This window comes from Mus caroli, unplaced genomic scaffold, assembly GCF_978045245.1.
Source record: "Mus caroli unplaced genomic scaffold, Mus_caroli_1 scaffold_12, whole genome shotgun sequence".
Taxonomy (NCBI): domain Eukaryota; kingdom Metazoa; phylum Chordata; class Mammalia; order Rodentia; family Muridae; genus Mus; species Mus caroli.
The window spans coordinates 10,935,549-10,956,596 of NW_028227267.1; the positions used below are offsets into that span (position 1 = coordinate 10,935,549).

At 40.4% G+C, this 21,048-nt stretch overlaps 1 protein-coding gene across 2 annotated transcripts in view; it reads left to right on the forward strand.

Moving 5' to 3' along the window:
- Cfap20dc (CFAP20 domain containing) overlaps nucleotides 1–21,048 on the forward strand; it is a 248,739-nt gene that overhangs the window by 90,663 nt on the left and 137,028 nt on the right. For both annotated transcript variants that reach the window (XM_029468705.2, XM_085828372.1), the window contains one exon: nucleotides 18,101–18,257. In XM_029468705.2, the coding sequence (XP_029324565.1) occupies nucleotides 18,101–18,257 (157 nt within the window). The remainder of the gene's footprint in view (nucleotides 1–18,100; nucleotides 18,258–21,048) is intronic.

The window sequence follows — 21,048 nt, forward strand, 5'->3', positions numbered from 1 at the left end:
CTGGTAGTGAGGTCTGGAGCCATCTGAATGGGTCAAAAATGAAAACGATGTGGCCATTTGCTGTAAATCAGGATTCATGAGGACTGGGTGGCAGCAGTGAAAGAGTGGATATGAAGCAACGGGTGATCCCTGTGTCTAAATGAACTGACCGCTCCTGCACACAGCATACCAGAGGTGTGGTGCCTGCTGCGACAGTAGAAAGAACTAGGGTTGAGACATTTGCTATGTTTTGAAATGTGTGTGTGTGTGTGTGTGTTTATATGATTTAAAATATATATGTAATGGAAATAGGTTGTGAGACCAAAAACCGTGCTAGGAAGTTTGGTAAGGTAGAGCAAGTCGAGATCCAGAGACTTGGTGGGCACACACCTGAGGCTTAGGCTACTCCCAGCTCCCTGCCAGACTCCTGACTTAGAACACATGCCATGCTTTGCACATAAAAGAGACATGACCACAGGCCACATAGGCTCAAGACAGGTCTCCATGCTAATGAGGTACCTAGAGGCTCAGAGGTCTTAGCCAATAAGCTTCCCTTCCTAGACATTCCTCCCTGTAAAAATTATTTATTCTTGGGCCCACCCTGAGAAGTGGGGTATGGTTTACATATCTACTTCTGTCATAACAATAAATGCCTTAAAACCATGGACTGTCTCTTTTCATCGAGATCAGCCATGGATAGTCATGGAGAAGGCCTTTGCCTACAGAGCCTCAGCCTAATCTCTCATAGAAGGCCTCTCTGTGCTCCCAGCTACATACTCAGCGATTCCGTGACTCCCAGTGGTGCTTAGATGTCCAAGGGTTTGAGAACCCTACAGTCCCAGCCTTGTTTCCGCAGGCCTGAGGACACCTGGGCCAGCTCCAGCCTCCCCAGTCTTAGACTGAGCTTCCCCATCCCCAGAGTGGTGTCCCAATGCTTCCCTATAGCCCACACCCACCCTAGCAGCGGGGTGAGGGTGGAGGTTGCGTGGGGGAGGGGATAAGTGCAGTCAAACTCCCCAAGCCTTACCCTGTGACAGAGCAGACTTGGGACTCACAACCCTACAATATGTCATCCCTAGATATATGTACATATGAACAAAGCTAAATGGACCCAATAGATTATGTGTGTATTCATATATAATTTCCCTAATTTATATATAATTCATATTTAATTATGCACATATCCTAATTAATATTTATATATGTGCATGTATGTATAGAGGTAACAATGGGAATTAAAGAAGAGACCATCACAGATTTCCGAGAGGGATACAGCATTTGGGAAATACGTAGGGAATTAGTGTTGCACATTCAGTGTTCATGTATAAAATTATTAAAACTTAATAAACATAATAATTGCTAGTCTTAAAAAGTCCCATGTTCATTTCCTCATCTATAAAAGCAGATAATATGACATATATAAAGCATCTGTAGAAGAGTGTCTGGAGTGTAGTGAGCCAGCCCTGCAGAAGACCACAGCTGCTACATGCGCTTCCAGTGCTCCTTGTTGTAAAGCCCATGGGATCATTGTCATTGGGCTCTCAGCCCTGTGACGGCCATACTCTGCCCATCCTTCACTCACATGTTTACCTGAGTTTTATTTCATGGTCCTGTTTACCTGCCTGCCTTCTCCATCAGACCATGAGCATGTCCTTACTGAGATTTTAGCCCTAATTCCTGTCAGTATGTGGTGCACAGTAAGTACTCAAATGTTGGCAAATCTTAATGTGCCTCCTGGGAAAATACTGAGTGTTTTGTAGCCAAATCATAGAGGCTTTGTAATGTGCTTGGTGACTACACAGGTGTCCAGGAGTATTGCAACAAATGTAAGAACTTGCTCTTATTTCTCTCGTTTTCCTCCCAATTCTACAATGATGAAGCAGAAGGTTAACATGCTGTATTCCCACTGAGTCTCACTGAACTAAACCTGAGTTGTGCTTTAAGGACAGTTTTTATCCCAAGTAGCATAGAAGCTAAGCACAGCCCTCCCATCCAACACACCATCCCCGAAGCACCACTACCTGTAGTGAGAATTTTGGTTTCTGTAAACAAACCACTTATGTTATGTGAGTATATTTTTGTTTTTATCACAGGTCTGGGATAAGAGACTGTTTCATAGCTGGTGACTAGGATTTGCTCCATGTTCTAGCAGGGGCATGATTTTGCCAGCCACGCATAGTTTTGATTCTGGAGAGGGTATAAATGGGAGAGACCGGGGAGGGTGTGGAGGTGGCTGCCCCTGCCTCTGCTGGTTTCTTCTGTTGATTTCCTGGATTGCTGGTTTGCTATTGATGGACTGATGGGTGTTCTGATAATGAAGATTGGACTTGCCTCTAGGATGCAGCTTCCTTCTGCTGAGCAGCAGGAAGTCGTCTACAGAGGTCTATGCCTCCTTTTCCCTTTAACGATCTTTCTTTCCTACCTAGTGTTGAAGAGTTAGAAGGGATTAGGTGGAATAAGGGTTGGATGGGTGGTAGATATAAACCCAATATAATAGCTAAAACAAAACAAAAGAACAAACAAACAAACAAACACCTGCCCACTGTTTGTATGATATTTGCCAAGGGTTACTTTTAGTTTTCATTGTTGTTGGTTGGTTGGTTGGTAATTTTTGTTTTGTTTTTATTTTTTGCCAGATCATTCACTTTTTTCTATCCACTATCATTTGTAGCTATCTTGATACAACCTAATTGGGCATTCTAAAAGCATTTCAGCTAACATTTAAAAGTTGGAAGATCTCATCAAATTTCTGACTTCTGACCCCAATAGACATCTCAGATTTCCTAATCTAAGCCCACTGCATTTCTAAAGGAGCTGAGTGCCTGAGTCCTCCCAGTTGTTAAGGAGCACTAAGAGGCCTCCACTTTACTCTGCTGTCTGCTCCGGACTTCTAGGAGTTGAGTAAGGTACAGCTGTGATTCAGAATAGAATTGCTGGATTGTTCACCTCTCCTTTGCTCTGTAGCTAAATCCTTTAGATACCAACAGTCAATAAAATTAAATTCTTATAGCCATACTGATCTGAATATTTATATATAGGTCATTTTTTGTTTCAATTATCTTTAAATGCTAACCTTCCAAATTTATTTTCCATACTATTCTTAATTATAAAGATTCACTTTAACCTTTAAGTTACAGCAATTTGTATTTTTAACTTGAGTTCTCAGTGGCAAGAACAATTTTAAAAATTAAAAACTGTTACAGTAAACACTGGAAGCACACACTTAGTCATGATTCACTGGAATCCATTTCATTTCTTCTTTACCTTAAGTTCAGTTAGTTGCTGATGGTGTCAGATGTACACGCGCTATAATGTCTAATAACGTAACTGTTTGAGTGGGATGTTCAGTTATGAGATGTTCTTCAGGATGAATCACTCACTGGAGATAGAACCAAGCAGTATGGTAAACCACCATGCCAATTCTTGAGCAGTCTTCGTGACTCAGACACCTAGTGTTTCTCATTTAAATGGCTAAGATACCCTGTGAATTAAATTCTAGTGTCATCTGTTATAGATTTTAATACAAGCTACAGGTCTAGTATAGCACCCAAAACTGCTCAAAGACCATCTTGCCTCATTTTCTCAAACATCAAGTTTCGCATTGAGCCAACTTTGGATTTTTTAACAATATTTAATTTCTTTAGTACCACTGAATGAGAAGGGAATGAAAGAGGCAGGAATACTCAGATACAAGGTTATCTAAGATTCATCAACTAGTCTCTTAAAATCTTTATAACTTAGTCTCCACTATAGTATTTATGGCATTTATTTAAGGGTTCATAACTGTTTTATCTCGTCTACATGGTGTCAGTCTTTAAATATTCATTTATCTCTCTTTTTTCCTGTCAGGCTAACATAGGTGCTGCATTTATTTGAGAGCATGTCCCCTGATGACCTCGGGGGGTTGAGGACGTACCTCCATTCCGAAGGCAGTTTAGAAACATAGGAATTGTTTTTGTATTTCTTTCTCTTTTTGCCCTTTTTTTATTAAATATTTTCTTTGTTTACATTTCAAATGCTATCCCGAAAGTCCCCTATACCCTCCCCCCGACCTGCTCCCCAACCCACCCACACCTGCTTCTTGGCCCTGGCATTCCGCCGTACTGGGGCATAGGATCTTCACAAGACCAAGGGCCTCTCCTCCCACTGATGGCCGACTAGGCCATCCTCTGCTACATATGCAGCTAGAGACACAACTCTGGGAGTTACTGGTTACTTCATATTGTTGCTCCTCCTGTAGGGTTGCTGAACCCTTTAGCTCCTTGGGTACTTTCTCTAGCTCCTTCATTAGGGGCCCTGTGTTCCATCCAATAGATGACTGTGAACATCCACTCCTGTATTTGGAGGCATTGGCATAGCCTCACAAGAGAGAGCTATGTCAGGGTCCTGTCAGCAAAATCTTTCTGGCATAAGCAATAGTGTCTGGGTTTGGTGGTTATATATGTGATGGATCCCCAGTGGGACAGTCTCTGGATGGTCCTTCCTTCTGTAAAAGCTCCCAACTTTAGTTTCATGTTGGCTACTGCTTTGCTGTATATTGTTTTTATTGTGTTTAGGTAAGGGCCTTGAATTCCTGATCTTTCCAAGACTTTTATCATGAATGGGTGTTGGATTTTGTCAAATGCTTTTTCAGCATCTAACGAGATGATCATGTGGTTTTTGTCTTTGAGTTTGTTTATATAGTGGATTACGTTGATGGAAATCCGTATATTAAACCAGAACAGATGTTGCATTCCATTCACCAGTGATCCCAAGATCCTGGGTGAGCTAGGGCCCACTGACTTCACACCCAAGATGGTGTGGGGGAATGAACCCCAGCCACAGGTTGGGCAGGTGTCCTTTGTCCCTGTTCCTGCTAGCACAAATGCCTTTGATTTTTTTGGAACAGATGTTGTGTTTCACTCACCAGTGATATTAAGATCCAGGGTGTGCTAGGATGCCTGCAGCGTGAAGAGTCCTCTGGGGACTTTGGGACCCTCTACTGAGTTTGTGCCCAAGATGGCGCAGGGCTGGCACCGGCTGGAATTGACAGATGGACTTTAAGGCTAGCCTATACCTAAAGCATGGACACAAGCAGGATGCAGTTGGGAGTGAAGTGTGGGTCTTGGCCCTGGTTACAAGCATCCAGATCCTGGCTCTGTTGTGTTTTGACTGAAGACCCTTATGCCAAGTCTGTGCATTTCTCAGCACCTCAGTTTTCCTGTCAGTTAAGCAGGATCAGTGGTGGAACTTGCTCAGTATTGTTGCTTGAGCTAAATGAGTTTGTCTTAGCAATACCAAGCTCATAGTAAATGCTCACTTATTAGGTTAAAAAACAAAATCTGCTGTTTTCTCCAGACATGAACCCATTAACTTGTGCTATTGAAAATGAATATCTGCATGGTTTATTTTAATTAATAAATAGTAATTTACTAAATACATGTGAATCCAAAAATAAATATGGTCTTTCTTTTTGTTTTTTGTTTGTTTGGTTTTTTTAGATATTTTCTTTATTTACATTTCAAATGTTATCCCCTTTCCTAATTTCCCCCTCCAAAAATCCCCTATCCCCTCCCCCCTCCCCCTGCTCCCCAACCCACCCACTCCCATTCCTGGTCCTGGCATTCCCCTATACTGGGGCATAGAACCTTCACAGGACCAAGGGCCTCTCTTCCCATTGATGACTGATTAGGCCATCCTCTGCTACATATACAGTTAGAGCCATAAGTTCCACCATGTGTTTTCTTTGATTGGTGGTATAGTTCCAAGGATCTCGGAGGGTACTGGTTAGTTCATATTGATGTTCCTCCTATGGGGCTTCAGACCCCTTCAGCTCCCTGGGTATTCCTCTGATCTTTCTTAAGGATAATATGATACTACACAATACCTCATAGGAGACCAGGCCAAACAGCACTGCTATCCACAGAAAATACCAGACATGGATAGTCAAACTGAAAATACTTATAAATAATTTATAAATAATTTAATTTCCTATGGGAACAAGACTTGACGGTTTAAAGTAAAATCCAGAAGGTGAGTCACACTGCATTCATGGTATCCAATATACAATAAAAGATGTTTTAAAGATACAAAGTGAACAAAGCAATATCTAACATGCAAGGATGGGGACCTAAGGTGGAAGGTGACACCCAAATAAAGACTTGTAGTTCTTCCCAGAGAATAGGAGTTGGGAAGCACCTACTCTGAGAAGCTGAGCCTGAGTCCCTTCCAGAGGGTCAGCCACAGTTGGAGTGCTCTGCCTCCAGTGCCCAGTGCACTGCAGAGGAATAGAACCCAACTGAAGGGAAAGGGAACATCTCTGAAAGTTTGCTCTGTACTTTGGTAAGTTAAAGAGGGAAAAGCATAAAAAGAGACAAGCCATGTGCACCACGTACACCTAAGAGGAAGCATGGAGACGAGCTCACACAGCAGATACTAAATCTCCACACTAAAGGCGGCCTGGTCCAGAGTTCAGATTCTCCCATGCCTTTCTACAAGTACAGCCAGTACTCCTCACACTTCCAAAACAGTCAGGAAAACTTGCTACTAAACTCATTTTATACAATTTACATTACCCATATAAAAATCAGATAAGGATATAAGGACAAATATGATTATAGGCCACTCTCCTGATAGAAACACGGTTGTAGAACTTTTCAATAAAATATACGCAGGCTGAATTCCAGCTACTCATCAACAAGATCATTTAGTATGATTGGGCTTCCTTCCAGACATGATAGACTTACAAGACATGTCTTAGTTAGGGTTTCTACTGCTGTGCTAAAACAGTGACCAAAATCACGGGAACATGGGTTTATTTCATCTTACATGTTGTAGCATGTTATTCAGAGAAGTCAGAGCAGAATCTCAAAGCAGGAACCTGGAGGCAGAAACTGAAACAGAGGCCATAGAGGGGTGCTGCTTACTGCTTAGTGGCCTTCTCAGCCTGATTCCTTATAGCATCCAGGACCACCTGCCCAGGGTGGCACCTCCCGTGGTGAATGGGTCAGTCTGATGGGGGAATTTTTTCAATTCAGGTTCTCTTCCCAAAATGAATTGAGCTTGTGTTACCTTGATATAAAACTTGCCAGCACAACATATCTGTCAATCAGATTGATGCAGGAAGGACCTTTGACAAAATTAAGTATTGCTACAGGATGAAAGTCTAAAGGAAGTCGGACTAAGAGGAACAGACATCAATATAAAAAGAATAAATATGACAGACTGGTAGCCAACATTATTTTAAGTGAAAGCCAAACTTTAAAATTTGCCTGGAATTAGAAATGAGATGAGTTTATCTTTTTTCTCTACTCTCGTTCCATATAGTGCTTGAAGGGTTAGCGTGATAAGGAAAAGGGAAAGACACAAAAGAGAAGTCAGAGTAACTGTTTGCATATAATATAATCCTGTTTGTAAGAGACCCTAAAGAGTCCACCAGAAAACTTAAAATTGGTAAACCCGAACTAACAGAATATAAGATAGACATAGAAAAATCAGTAATTTCTGAAAGAACATGGAAGTAGAAAAGGCTCAGAATATCCAAAGCAAGCATGAATAAAAAGAACATGTTGGTGATGTCACAATGCCTGACTTCTGGTCACACTATAGAACCAGGGTAACAAGAGCAAAAACCAAATCTGTGAATCACCATAATAGGATCAAGGGCCCAAATTAAACCCACACAAGTACAGACGTCTCATATTCAAGATGGGTGCTAAGAGCATGCATTGGAGAAAAATGGCTTCTTCAACAAATGAAGAAAAGAAAAACTGGATATCTAAATGTAAAGGAGAGACTCTAGACACATATTGCTAATTCTATATAAAAATCTGTTCATACAGGATCAAAGACCTTAGTATAAGACTTCAGTCCCTGACTCTGCCAAAGGAAGAGACTTCAGTACATAGGCATAAACAAGGACTTTCTGAAGAGAGCTCCAGGAGCTAAAATAATGAAAACTGGCAGATGAGGTTGGATTAAATTAAAAAGCTCTACACCTCAGAGGAAACATTTGTATAGAGTCAGCCTGCAGAATGGAAGAAAATCTTTCCTGGCTATACATCTTGTTACAGGTGTAGATCAGTTTGGAAAACACCCACTGATATTTTTTAGTCCCAAGACCAAGAGTTGTACCAGATCACAGAATAAAAAACCAGTTTATTAAGAAAAAGAAAGGCATTTTCACTTTACATCCCAGTCACAACCACCCTCCCATCTCTCCTCCAAGTTCCACCCTCTTTACCCATTACCCCTTCCTTTTCTCAAAGAAGAAACTTCATCCCCACCCCATACCAACACATCTTGGCACCTCAAGTCCCATCAGGACTAAGTGCATCCTCTCTCACTGAGGCCAGACAAGGCAGCCCAGGGTAAAAGGACCCAAAGGCAGGCAACAGGATCCAAGTCAGAGATGCCCCGCCCCCCACTTCAATTGTTAGCAGACCAACAAGCTGCAAATCTGCCACATACATGTAGAGGACCAAGCCCCAGCCCCTGCATACTATTGGGTTGGTGGTTCAGTATCTTCAAGCTCCCATGGGTCCAGGGTAGATGACTCTGTAGGTATTCTTGTAGTGTCGTTGACCTCTCCTGTTCCCACAGTCCTTCCTCCACCTCTTCCACAAGACTCCCCAAGCTCTGCCTAGTGTTTGACTTTGGTTCTCTGCATCTGTTTCTGTCAACTGCTAGAGAAAGACCCTAAGAAGACAGTTCTGCTAGGCTCCTGTCTGCAAGAATAGCAGAGCATCATTAATAGTGTCATGGGTTGGCTCTCTCCCGTGGGGTATGTCTTAAGTCGGGCCAGTCATGGGTTAGTGATTCCCTCAATCTCTGCTCCATCTTTATCCCTGCATATCTTATAGGCAGGGCACACTTTAGGTCTAAGGTTTTATGGGTGGATTGGTGTCCCCCTCCCTGTAACGAGAAGTCCTGACTAGCTACAGGAAGTGGCCACTTCAGGCTCTATATCCCCACTGCTAAGAGTCTCAACTAAGATCACTCCCCCAATCCTCCAAGGAGCCTCCCCCAGTTTGTCCTAGAGATGCCTCCCACCACCAATTTTCCTTCTCTCTCCCAGCCTTCTCATTCTTCCCCAACTCTCCCCATACCTGATCACCAAACCCATCCCTACCTTTGTCCCCTCTCCTACCCATTTTCCTCTCTTCATCTATTTCCAGTGTCTATTTTGTTTGCTCTTCTTTGTGAGATTCAAGTATCCTCCCTTGGACCCTCATTCTTACTTAGCTTCTTTGGGTCTATGGATTATGGAATGGTTATGCTATGGTTTATGGTTAATATCCACTTATAAGTGAGTATATACCATGCCTGTCTTTCTGGGCCTGGGTAACCCCACCATTGATATTTTCCAGTTCCATCCATTCCCATGCAAATTTTATGATGTCCTCATTTTTAATACCTGAATAATACTCCATTGTGTAAATATACCACATTTTCTTTCCTTTTTTTTCTTTCTTTTTTTGTTTGTGTTTGTTTGTTTGTTTGTTTGTTTGTTTTTGATTTTTTCAAGACAGGGTTTCGAGGTATAGCCCTGGCTGTCCTGGAACTCACTTTGTAGACCAGGCTGGCCTTGAACTCAGAAATCTGCCTGCCTCTGCCTCCCGGGTGCTGGGATTAAAGGCATGTGCCACCACCGCCCAGCACCACATTTTATTTATCCATTCTTCACTTGCTGGCCATCTGGGTTGTTTTTAATTTTTTACTATTTTGAATAAAGCTGTGAACATAGTTAGGCAATTATCCCTCTGGTATGGTGGAGAATCTTTTGGGTATAAGCCCAGGAGTGGTATACCTGGGTTTTGAGGTAGAACTATTCCGAATTTCTGAGAAACTACCAGACTGATTTCCAAAGTGGTTATACAAGCTTGTACTCCCACCAGAGATGGAGGAGTGTTACCCATTGCTCCACATCCTTGCCAGCACCTGCTGTCACTTAAGATTTTGGTTTTAGACATTTTACAGGGCGTGGGAATCTCAGAGCCATTTTAATTTGCATTTCCCTGATGACTAAGGACATTTTTAATTCGGTTATTTGGTTTGTTGGTGTTTAATTTTTTGAGTTCCTTATATATTTTAGATATTAACTCTCTTTCAGATGTAAGTTTGGTAAAGATCTTTTCCCATTCTGTATGCTGCCATTTTGTTCTATTGGTGGTGCCCTTTGCCTTACAGAAGGTTTTCAGTTTATGAGGTCCCATTTACCAATTGCTGATCTTAGTGCCTGAGCTATTGGTGTTATGTTCATGAAGTTGCCTCCTGTGCCAACGTGTTCAAGGCTATTCTCCACTTTCTCTGTTGGATTTAGTGTATTTGGTTTTATGTTGAGGTCTTTAACCTACGTGGACTTCAGTTTTTGTGCAGGAAAATAAATATGGATCTATTTGTATTCTTCTACATTCAGACATCCAGTTAGACCAGCATCATTGGTTAAAGATGCTCTTTCTTTTTTCCATTACATGGTTTTAGTTTCTTTGTCAAAAACCAAGTGTCTGTAGGTATGTGGGTTTATTTCAGTGTCTTTGATTTGATTCCATTGTTCAACCTGTTTTGTTTTTTTTTTATGCCAGTACCATGTGTTTTTTATTACTATTGCTCTGTAGTACATCAAAGATGCTGATACCTCCAGAAGTTCTTTTATTTTACAGGACAGTTTTCACTATCCTGGGTTTTTTATTTTCCATGTGAAGTTAACAATTTCTCTTCAGGGTCTAAAAAGAGTTGTATTGGAATTTTGACAGAGATTGCATTGAAACTGCAGATTGCTTTTGATTAGGTGGCCATTTTTACTATTAATCCTACCAATCTATCAACATAGGAGATCTTTCTATCTTCTGATATCTTCTTCAGTTTCTTTCTTCAGAGACTTGAAGTTCTTGTCTTACAGGTCTTTCACTTCTTGGTTAGAATTACACCAAAATATTTCATATTATTTGTGGCTTTTGTGAAGAGTGTTGTTTCTCTAAATTCTTTATCAGCCCTTTTATTGTTTGTATAAAAGAGAGCTATTTATTATTTTTGAGTTAATCTTATATCTAGCCACTTTGCTGAATGTATTTATCAGCTTAGTTTTCTGGTAGAATTTTTGGGGTCACTATCATTCCATCTGCCAATACAGATAATTTGGCTTCTTCATTTCTAGTTGGTATCCCCCTTAATCTCCTTTAATTGTCTTATTACTCTAGCTAGAACTTCAAGTACTATATTGAATAGATAGAGAGAGTGGGCAGCCTTGCTTGTCCCTGATTTTAGGAGAATTGCTTCAGTTTCTCTCCATTTAATTTGATGTTGGCTATTGCCTCCCTGTATATTGTCTTTATAGTATTTAGGTATGGGATTTGTATCCCTGATCACCTCAACACTTTTACCATGAAAGGGAATTGGACTTTGCCAGTCTTTTTCAGCATCTAATGAGATGATCATGCAGTTGTTTTCTTTCAGTTTGCTTATGTGGTGAATTACATTGGTAGCTTTTGTATGCTGAACCATCCCTGGGTCCCTAGGATGTAGCCTACTTGATCATGGTTGATTATATTTTTGATGTGTTCTTGGATTCTATTTGCAAGTATTATATTGATATATTCTTAAGTGAAAATGTTCTTAAATGAAATTGATCTGAAATTCTCTTTCTTTATTGAGTCTTTGTGTAGTTTGGGTAACAGGATGACTGTGGTCTCATAAAATGAGTTTGGCTATTTTCCTTCTGTTTCTATTTTGTGGGATAGTTTGAGGAGTATTGATGTTAGCTCTTCTTTGAAACTCTGGTAGGATTCTCTCTAAAACCATCTGGCCCTGTACTTTGGTGGTGGTGGTGGGGGGGGGGGATTGAGAGACTTTTGATGATGGCTTCTATTTTCTTTGGGGTTATAGGAGTTTTTAAATTGTTTATCTGTTATTGATTTAATTATGGTAAGTGGACTCTATCAAGAAAACCATCCATTTCATTTAGATTTTCCAATTTTGTGGAGTACAGGCTTTTGATGTCAAACCTAATGATTCTTTGGATTTCCTCGGTATCTGTTGTTATATCACCCTTTTCATTTCTGATTTTGGTAAATTGGATACTCTCTCTCTCTCTGTCTTTTAGTTAGTTTGGCTAAGTTTTTTTCTATCTTGTTGCTTTTCTCAAAAAACAAAACAAAAAAAAAAAAAAACAAAAAAAGCAGTTCTTGGTTTTGTTGATTCTATTGTTCTCTTTGTTTTCAATTTATTGATTTCAGCCCTGAATTTGATTATTTCCCATCATCTACTTCTCTTGGGTGTGTTTGCTTCTTTTTGTTTTAGAGCTTTTAGGTGTGCTTTTAACTTGCTAGTTTGAGATCTCTTTATGAGAGCACTTAGTGCTATGAACTTTCCTCTTAGCAGTGCTTTCATTGTGCTTTCTGCTGTTTCAGTTGTTATTGAAGTAAAGCTGTAATCCATAGTGGTCTGACAAGATACAAGGAGTTATTTCAATTTTATTGTAGCTGGCGTGACTTGCTTTGTGACTGAGTGTATAGTCAGTGTTGGGGAAGGTTCCATGAGGTGCTGAAAAGAAAGTATATTCTTTTGTATTTGGGTGAAATGTTCTGTAGATACCTGTTAGTTCCATTTCATTCATAATGTCTATTAGGTTTCATTATTTCTCTGTTTAGTTTCTGTCTCAATGATCTGTTCATTGGTGATAGTGGGGTTTTGACGTGTCCCATTATTAATGTGTGCGGATCAGTGTGTGATTTAAGCTTTAGTAATGTTTCTTTTATAAATGAGGATGCTCTTGCATTTGCATCATAGATGTTCAGAACTGAAATGTCATCTTGGTGGGTTTTTCCTTTGATAATTATGATATATACTTTTCTATCTCTTTTGATTAATATTTTAGAAAGTCTATTTTATTAGATATTAGAGTGGCTACACCAGCTTGTTTCTGGGATCTGTTTGGAAACCTTTTTTTCAAGCCCTTTACTCTGAGGTAATGAGAGAGAGAGAGAGAGAGAGAGAGAGAGAGAGAGAGAGAGAGAGAGAGAGAGAGAGAGAGAGAGAGAGAAAGTGTGTTTTGGTTTTGTGTTTGCTGATGTGAAATTATTTATTTCCTGTTTTCTTGGGTGTAGGTAGCCTCCTTGTGTTGGAGTTTTCCTTCTACTATCTTCTGTAGGGCAGGATTGTGGATAGATATTGTTCAGTTTTTTTATGGAATATCTTGTTTTCTCCGTCTATAGTGATTGAAAGTTTTTCTGAGCATAGTAGTCTGGGCTGATATATGTGGTCTCTTAGCAAGTACAAGATATATGTCCAGGTCCTTGTGGATTTTAGAGTCTCTGTTGAGAAGTGAGGTGTAATTATGATAGATCGGCCTTTATATGTTACTTGGCCTTTTACTCTTGCAGCTTTTAATATTCTTTCTTTGTTTTGAATATTTAGTGTTTTGATTATATGAAAGGAAGATTTTCTTTTCTGGTCCAATTTATTTCATGTTTTGTAAGCTTCTATGTTTATAGCCATTTCATTTTTTTAGGTTGGGGAAGTTTTCTTCTGTGATTTTGTTGAGAAAATTTTCTGGGCCTTGGAGCTGGAATTCTTCACCTTCTTCTATTCCTATTATTCTTAGGGTCAGTCTTTTCATAATATCCTAGATTTCTTGAATATTTTGTGTCAGAAACTTTTTAGATTTAAGGTTTTCTTTGTATCTCTTATTGTATCTTCTATTTGTATCTTTCTATTGTATCTTCTACACCTGAGATTTTTCTCTTCCATCTCCTGTATTCTCTTCCTGATGTGGTGTGTGTGTATGAGAGAGAAAGAGAGGGGGGGGGGAAGAGAGGAGAGGGAGAGGGAGAGGGAGGGAGAGAGGGAGAGAGAGAGAGAGAGAGAGAGAGAGAGAGAGAGAGAGAGAGAGAGAGAGAGATCCTGTTCTTTTTCTTAGGTTTTTCCATTTCCAGGATTTCCTCAGTTTGTGTTTTCTTTATTTTTTCTATTTCCATTTTCAGGTCTTGAATAGTTTTATTCATCTTCTTCACCTGTTTGACTCTATTTCTTTAAGTGATTTATTTATTTGCTCTTTAAAGGCCTCTGTCATCTCTATAAGAGTGGATTTAGAGTTATCTTCTTCTGCTTCAGCTGTGTTAGGATATCCAGGGCTTGCTGTAGTAGAATAGCTGGGTTCCGTGGTACCATATTGTTCTTGCTCTTGTTGATTGTGTTCTTATGCAGGCCTTTACCAATCTGGTTGTCCCTTGTGTTGCCTGGATGTTCCTGGTGCTGACTGGCCTCCTCAGGGAGGCAGAAAGAGCCTTGAGCTTTTCTCAAGACAGTAGAGTTCAGGGGACAGAACCTCTTCTGGTTGTGCCCCAGGTAGAACTGCATATTCCTGTGTGGCTGCAGATAGAGCATAGGGGACAGAGCACGTCTCACCTCTGTTGTGCCCTTGATGGACCCATCAGACTAGGTATGGGCAGGCAGTGTTCTAACCTGCATGTTCTTGGGGCCAGAGGCCTCCTCAGGAGGGAAGAGGTGGAGCTTCTGCTGGCTGTGGGGCAGGGTCTAACCTGGGTGTTCCTAGGTCCCAGCAGACCTGGATATTCCTGAGGCCCAGAAAGCCTCCTTGCAAGGGAAGGCAATAGAGATGGGAGTCAGGTGGACAGCATGCAGCTCACCTCGGCTGCCTGTCCTACTCCTCTCTTTAAAACTGTTAGGAAATCAAGCAGACTAGCAGACTTGTGTGCTAGGCAAGTGCTGTCAATCTGAATTGACATTTGTTAAAAGTTTATCTAGTGACTACAGAATATACATTGTTTTCAAGTGTACATTGAATGTTCACTAAGATTTTTTAAACGTGAATCTCAAAAACGTAAAGAAGATGACAGATGGTCTTTCCACTGTCAGATATTTTTCTGTTGCCTATGTATTAAACTCTAACAAATATTTAAGGTTAATAGTTCTTTCCTGCTGCATCACAGTTGTATATAGGAATACAATAATTAAAACTGAGAGAATGTCGAGCAGCATAAGGATTTTAATAATGTATAATACTACCAAGAATAATGAAAACATATTTTATAAAGATCAACTATGATTCATATAATCCTCTTGTTAGGAGTAAAGAGTTTGTCCTCTTTCCTAGAACTTTGTAGCATACTTTGTAACATTTATCTGAATATTGAGTTGTTTGTTGAAGCCTATAAAAATCCTTTATAAAATTGGCTAATCCAGAATATATATGCATGTATTTCTATTTTCTCTAGCCAAGGTGGATTTATGAAATGTTTCTCCATTTTTTCTTGGGATCCATCTTCTTGGTGATAGATCCATGGAAAAAAAGATTCCAATTCTCAGACATTTGCTTAATGACTAAAAGATGAAAGTGTGTGTGTGTGCATATGTGTGTGCATGAAGGCACTTGCATATGTTCATATATCCATACATAGACACACACCGCCATTATCTATTGAAAATTTTCCAATGAAGCACGAGTCAGGTAGAGTGAATAAAAGCATTCTTCCTGTTATTGGTAAGTCCTGGTTTCCTAGGACTCTGAAGGAGGTTGGCTCTAATTCCCTAGCAGAGCTGTAGTACAGCACACAGCAGAGTTCAGATAAGCAGGAATGAAGGAAAGGGCCCTGCAGTGAAGTGATGAGCATGCTCACCTGTCTTCTGTCCCTGGCAAAGGTCTTGTTTACAACAAACTGAGTGACATCTTCAAACCTTTTCAGAAATAAAAAAGTGGGGAGTCATTTAACTCAGAATATAAAGGGGGGATAGGTGTGCAGTGGAAGGGAAAGTTGTCACAGAGCATCACTTAACTCCATTGTGTGTAACATTAATAAAATCTCCGAATATGAAATGCTAGGGAAAAGAGAGTAAGCAAAAGATCGTAATCCAGGGAGGATGAAGTTTAGAAAGGAAGTTTTCCTGAAATAGGGTAAAGAGGTGAATTCATTTTTAAAACTGGTAAAAAGTAAATAAATTTTGGAGAAAAGAAGCCATTACTGACTTAACAGTATGAGCATGTGAAACCTTAACAGCGCTGGGCTTTATTTGCATGTATGGTGGTGATTTAAATCTTTTTAAAGTAATTTTTTCTCAACTAACAGCCCTGGTTAATTTTGTGTGTCAGCTTGACACAAGATAGAGCCAACAGAGAGAAAGGAGCCTCAGTTGAAGAAATGCCTCCATGAGTAAGGCATTTTCCCAATTAGTGATCAATGAGGGAGGGTCCAGACCATTGTGGGTGATATAGTCCTTGGGTTCTGTAAGAAAATAGGCTGAGCCAACCATGGGAAGCAAGCCAGTGAGCAGCACCCGCTGGCCTCTGCATCAGCTCCTGCCTCCAATGCGTAGCCCTGCTTGAGTTTCTGTCCTGGCTTCCTCCAATGGTGGACTATGAATGTGGAAGCTGAACAAGCCCTTTCCTCTACGGCCTGCTTTTTATCATGTCGTCTCCATCACTGCAGTAGAAACCATAACTAAGACACTAACCCATCCTTTAGTAACTGTGCTAAAGTAGAAGCCACATGTCTGCTTCTCTCCCTAAGACAGAGGATTTATGTGTGTTTATCTAATGTATGTCTATATCCCCAGAGATGAGGCTAGTGCACACACTTAATAGTTACACAATTTTTGTGAAGGAAGAAATTGTTTCATTCCTGGTGGCTTGAACTAGTTAGCTGGAGCAGGAACATGTTAAGTCTTTTAGGAAAAGAAACTACAGTTTACAGAACAATACTGCTTACATAATATACTAATGGATAAAGAAACCGATACCTCCATTCCCTATGACTGGACTTCACCAGGCCATCAATTTCCATCTGATGGGCCCATTTATTGGATTTATTCCTTATATTCTAATAATTCCCCTGTCAGCCTAGTGAACAGCCTTCGAACATCATACTTGCACAAGTCTTTCTGTCTCTCAGTCATCTTTATTCTGACCTAGCCTCAACTCATTCCAAAAGATCTCCTCTGCCACTCAGAACATCCCTACATCAAGGCTGACCAACACTTAACTTCCCAGTGCTCTGCATTTGCACATTCCATCTGCAGGCCTTCAGAAGCATTTGCCTTGAAAAGAAGCTCAGGTGCCCTTCCCGAGCCTTCACAGCCTGGCCTCAGAAGCTTTAGCCTCTCCACACCCCAAAAAGCCTTCCCCGCCCACACCATAGTAGTGTATTAACATTATCCAACTACGCTCAAACCCACTTCCTCCCTGGCTAACCCCAGGCTCTATACCCAGTGACCATAGTATTCTCACTGCCTCGAACTGTGCCTTTACTGCTGGGACATCTACAACAAATCTTTCTGGTTTAATTAGTAACTCTGTACAATTTCTCACTGATTTGTTACTGAGACAATCTTGGGCTCACCTCCATTTTAAAATCAATATCCTTCCTAGAAAAGGTCTTAATTATAAAATGCTTCTAAAAATCATTGAAGACTCAAATGTTTCAAAGAAGCATGTGAAAGTTTAATACTACTTTTGTTTTAATTTCAGAAATTATTTTTCTGCTTTTATCTTACATTCTTAAATATGTCTTGATTTCTCAGTAATGGTTATTTTTCCTCTTCTTTATTCAGTTAGACCATAGAATTCCTTTGATGAAGTACTAAGGGATCTAATTGTGTAATGGGCTGGAATTAGTACCTGCAAGAGTACTTCAAAATTGGCACACACCCAGCATAATTACAAATCCTTTAGAAGAATCTATTTCTGTATAATAGGTTAATTGGTTGTAAGTAGAGAGTACTGGGTACCATTTAACCAAGCATCTAATTTAATCCCTACCTTTTAAAAATCAAAACTAAAGTATCTAATTGTAATCAAATTACTCCCCTTGAAAAAAGCAACAGGCTATTTATCTCTAATGTTGAGGCTTTAAGTGATGAAAAACACTTGCCTTTAGCTTCCCACTAGCATGGTGCCCACAGACAAGAGAGCTGTTTTCCCAGAGCTGCCACCATGTTTCCGGATGGGAGCGCCACAGAGAGATGAACAGGGTGTAGTTCAGATGATGGTGGCTGTGGAGGAGAATCAAGGCCACTTTAGGAAAGCTTACGTCAAAACAAAAGGGGCATACTAGAACCATTTTGAGTGATGTGAAACCGTGCTCCTGTGCCATGGAGGGCCCTAATTTGCATCTGCTTCTCTTGATCGTAGTGGTGCAACTTGTGCATTGACCTGGTCGCCTTCACCAGTGAGATATTCAAAGGAGCAGTTTTCCAGTCGTTGGATGGAATCATCGTCTCTGCTAACTGTAAGCTGCGGAAGATCTTCACTTTAAAATCAAAGCCTCAAGAGACGGCTGATAAAGATGGTATGCTTGCTCTTCAGGTTTAAATGGGGGTGTCTTCTTTAGGAGAAATGTAAGAGATAAATATTAATTTAGAATAAAAATGTAGGCTATAGACATAAAAACAGTTTCGGTATTGGCTACACTAATTTGTATTGCCATCTGCAACGTGCAAGTCTGCCTTTCCCACACCTTGCCAGCATTTCTGTTATTCCGACTGTGACGGCCCTTCTGCAGGAGGCGAGATAGACACTCTGTAGTTTAAATGCCTGTGGCTAGGAGTGTTGAACATTTTCTCATGTTTAATACCCTTTGTACTCTCTCTTTGGAGGACAGTCTGTTTCATCAGCCTGCTTAGTGATTGAGCTGTTTGGATCTGGGGTAGGTTGTTCTTTTGATATTCTAGATATTAATCCTCTGTAGATATTCATCCGTTCTGTAAGCTGTGTCTTCACTAAGCTTACTTTTTGCTTTGGAGTACAAGAATTTTTTTGTTTTTTGTTTTGTTTTTAATTTTATGCAATCCTGTTTCTCTATTCCTGCTATTGTTTCCTGGGCTAAAGGAGTCCTTTTCAGGAAATTCTTGCTGATGCCTGTATTTAGAAATGCTTTCCCAGTTTCCTTCTCTAACTGCTTTAAGTGTTGCATTGATGTCCTCTATTAACTTTTGTACACTTTAGGGATCCAGTTTGACTTTGTCTGTCTGACTGTCTGTCTGCCTGTTTGTTTTAAATTTCAAGATACTTTTATTTTACACGGTTTTGAATAGTATGCATTTGGCACGTTCTGACATTGCACTGTTTTATGTGTAGACATTTTTGAAGAGGCTGTTTTTTTTTTTCTCTCTCTCTTTTTTGTAGTTTGAGAATCTTTGTCAAAAATCATTTTGCTAAAGTTGTACGGGCCTAACTCTGACTCCTCTGTTCTGTTCTATTCTGTTCTGTATATCTGGTTTGTACCAGTGCAGTGCTGGCTCTCTTAAAATATCTATGTGGTAGGAGTTACGGCAGACATTGTGACAGCAACGTTACCATTGCTTATTGACTGCCAGCATGGTTCTCTCTGCTCAAGATTGTTTTGGGTGTTTAGTGTCCTCTGTGTGTCCATTTGCAATTGCTTTTCTAGTAGTGCATTCTCTCTCCTTTCCTTCCTCCCTCCCTCTGAGTGGGTGCACACACACTCATGTGTGTGTGCATGTGGCTGTGTGGCTGTGCTTGTATGTGTGTGTGTTTAAAAGAAAGTCTTATTTCAGCTTACTTTGAAACGGTAACAATGGTTGTTTCATATCTGAGATACTGAGAACCAGGTAGTTGCTTTGTCCTTGAGACTATGTGCCTTTTTAATTGTGTAATCTCACACAGGAAAGGCCAGCAACCCAGGAGTTGCGCAGTCACGTGGGCAAGGTATCTTATCAGTCCCAATCTGGCAAAGAACACCTAGAGTGGAGGTCACTGGTCCTCAGTCAGTGACAGAAGCCTGGACATGCTGATTCTAATAGGAGCTCAGTGATCATCAGCATTGTCATCATCATCATTACCACCACAGCAGCAGCAGCAGGGAAGAGGACCAAATGAGCACAGGCGAATTGTCTTCCTTCCTCCACATACCTCCCTTTATCCATGCTGCTACCTGAAGTGACTTTTTAAAAACAAGATTCTCTGTGTATGGAATTCACTCTTTAGACCAGGCTAGCCTCAGACTCAGAAATCTACCTGCCTCTGCCTCCTGAGGTAGCTTCAATGGATTTCTTTTTTTAATTTTTTCTATTACGTATTTTCCTCAATTACATTTCCAATGCTATCCCAAAAGTCCCCCCATACCCTCCCCCCCCACTCCCCTACCCACCCATTCCCACTTTTTGGCCCTGGCGTTCCCCTGTACTGGGGCATATAAAGTTTGCATGTCCAATGGGCCTCTCTTTCCAGTGACGGCCGACTAGGCCATCTTTTGATATATATGCAACTAGAGTCAAGAGCTCCAGGGCACTGGTTAGTTCATAATGTTGTTGCACCTACAGGGTTGCAGATCTCTTTAGCTCCTTGAATACTTTCTCTAGCTCCTCCATTGGGGACCCTGTGATCCATCCAATAGCTGACTGTGAGCATCCACTTATGCGTTTGCTAGACCCAGGCCTAGTCTCACAAGAGACAGCTATATCAGGGTCCTTTCAGCAAACTCTTGCTAGTGTATACAATGGTGTCATCGTTTGGAGGCTGATTATGGCATGGATCCCTGGATATGGCAGTCTATAGATGGTCCATCCTTTTGTCTCAGCTCCAAACTTTGTCTCTGTAACTCCTTCCATGGGTGATTGTTCCCAATTCTAAGAAGGGGCTAAGTGTTCACACTTTGGTCTTCGTTCTTCTTCAGTTTCATGTGTTTTGCAAATTGTATCTTATATCTCGGGTATACTAAGTTTCTGGGCTAATATCCACTTATCAGTGAGTACATATCATTTGAGTTCTTTTGTGATTGTGTTACCTCACTCAGGTGATGCCCTCCAGGTTGATCCATTTGCCTAGGAATTTCATAAATTCATTCCTTTTAATAGCTGAGTAGTACTCCATTGTGTAAATGTATCAGTGGATTTTTTAATGTTATTTTATTTCTCTGTTCTTTGAAATTTTCATACAGACATACAATGTCATTTGAATTTTGATAGGGATAGCATGGAATATATAGATCTCTTTCAGTGACATAGCCATTTTTGTGGTATTAATTGTTCTTATCCATAAGCCTGAGAGATTTCCCACCTCTCATGTTTGAAATTTCTTTCTTAAATATCTTTTACTTTTTTATTTATGTTTTTCCAAGA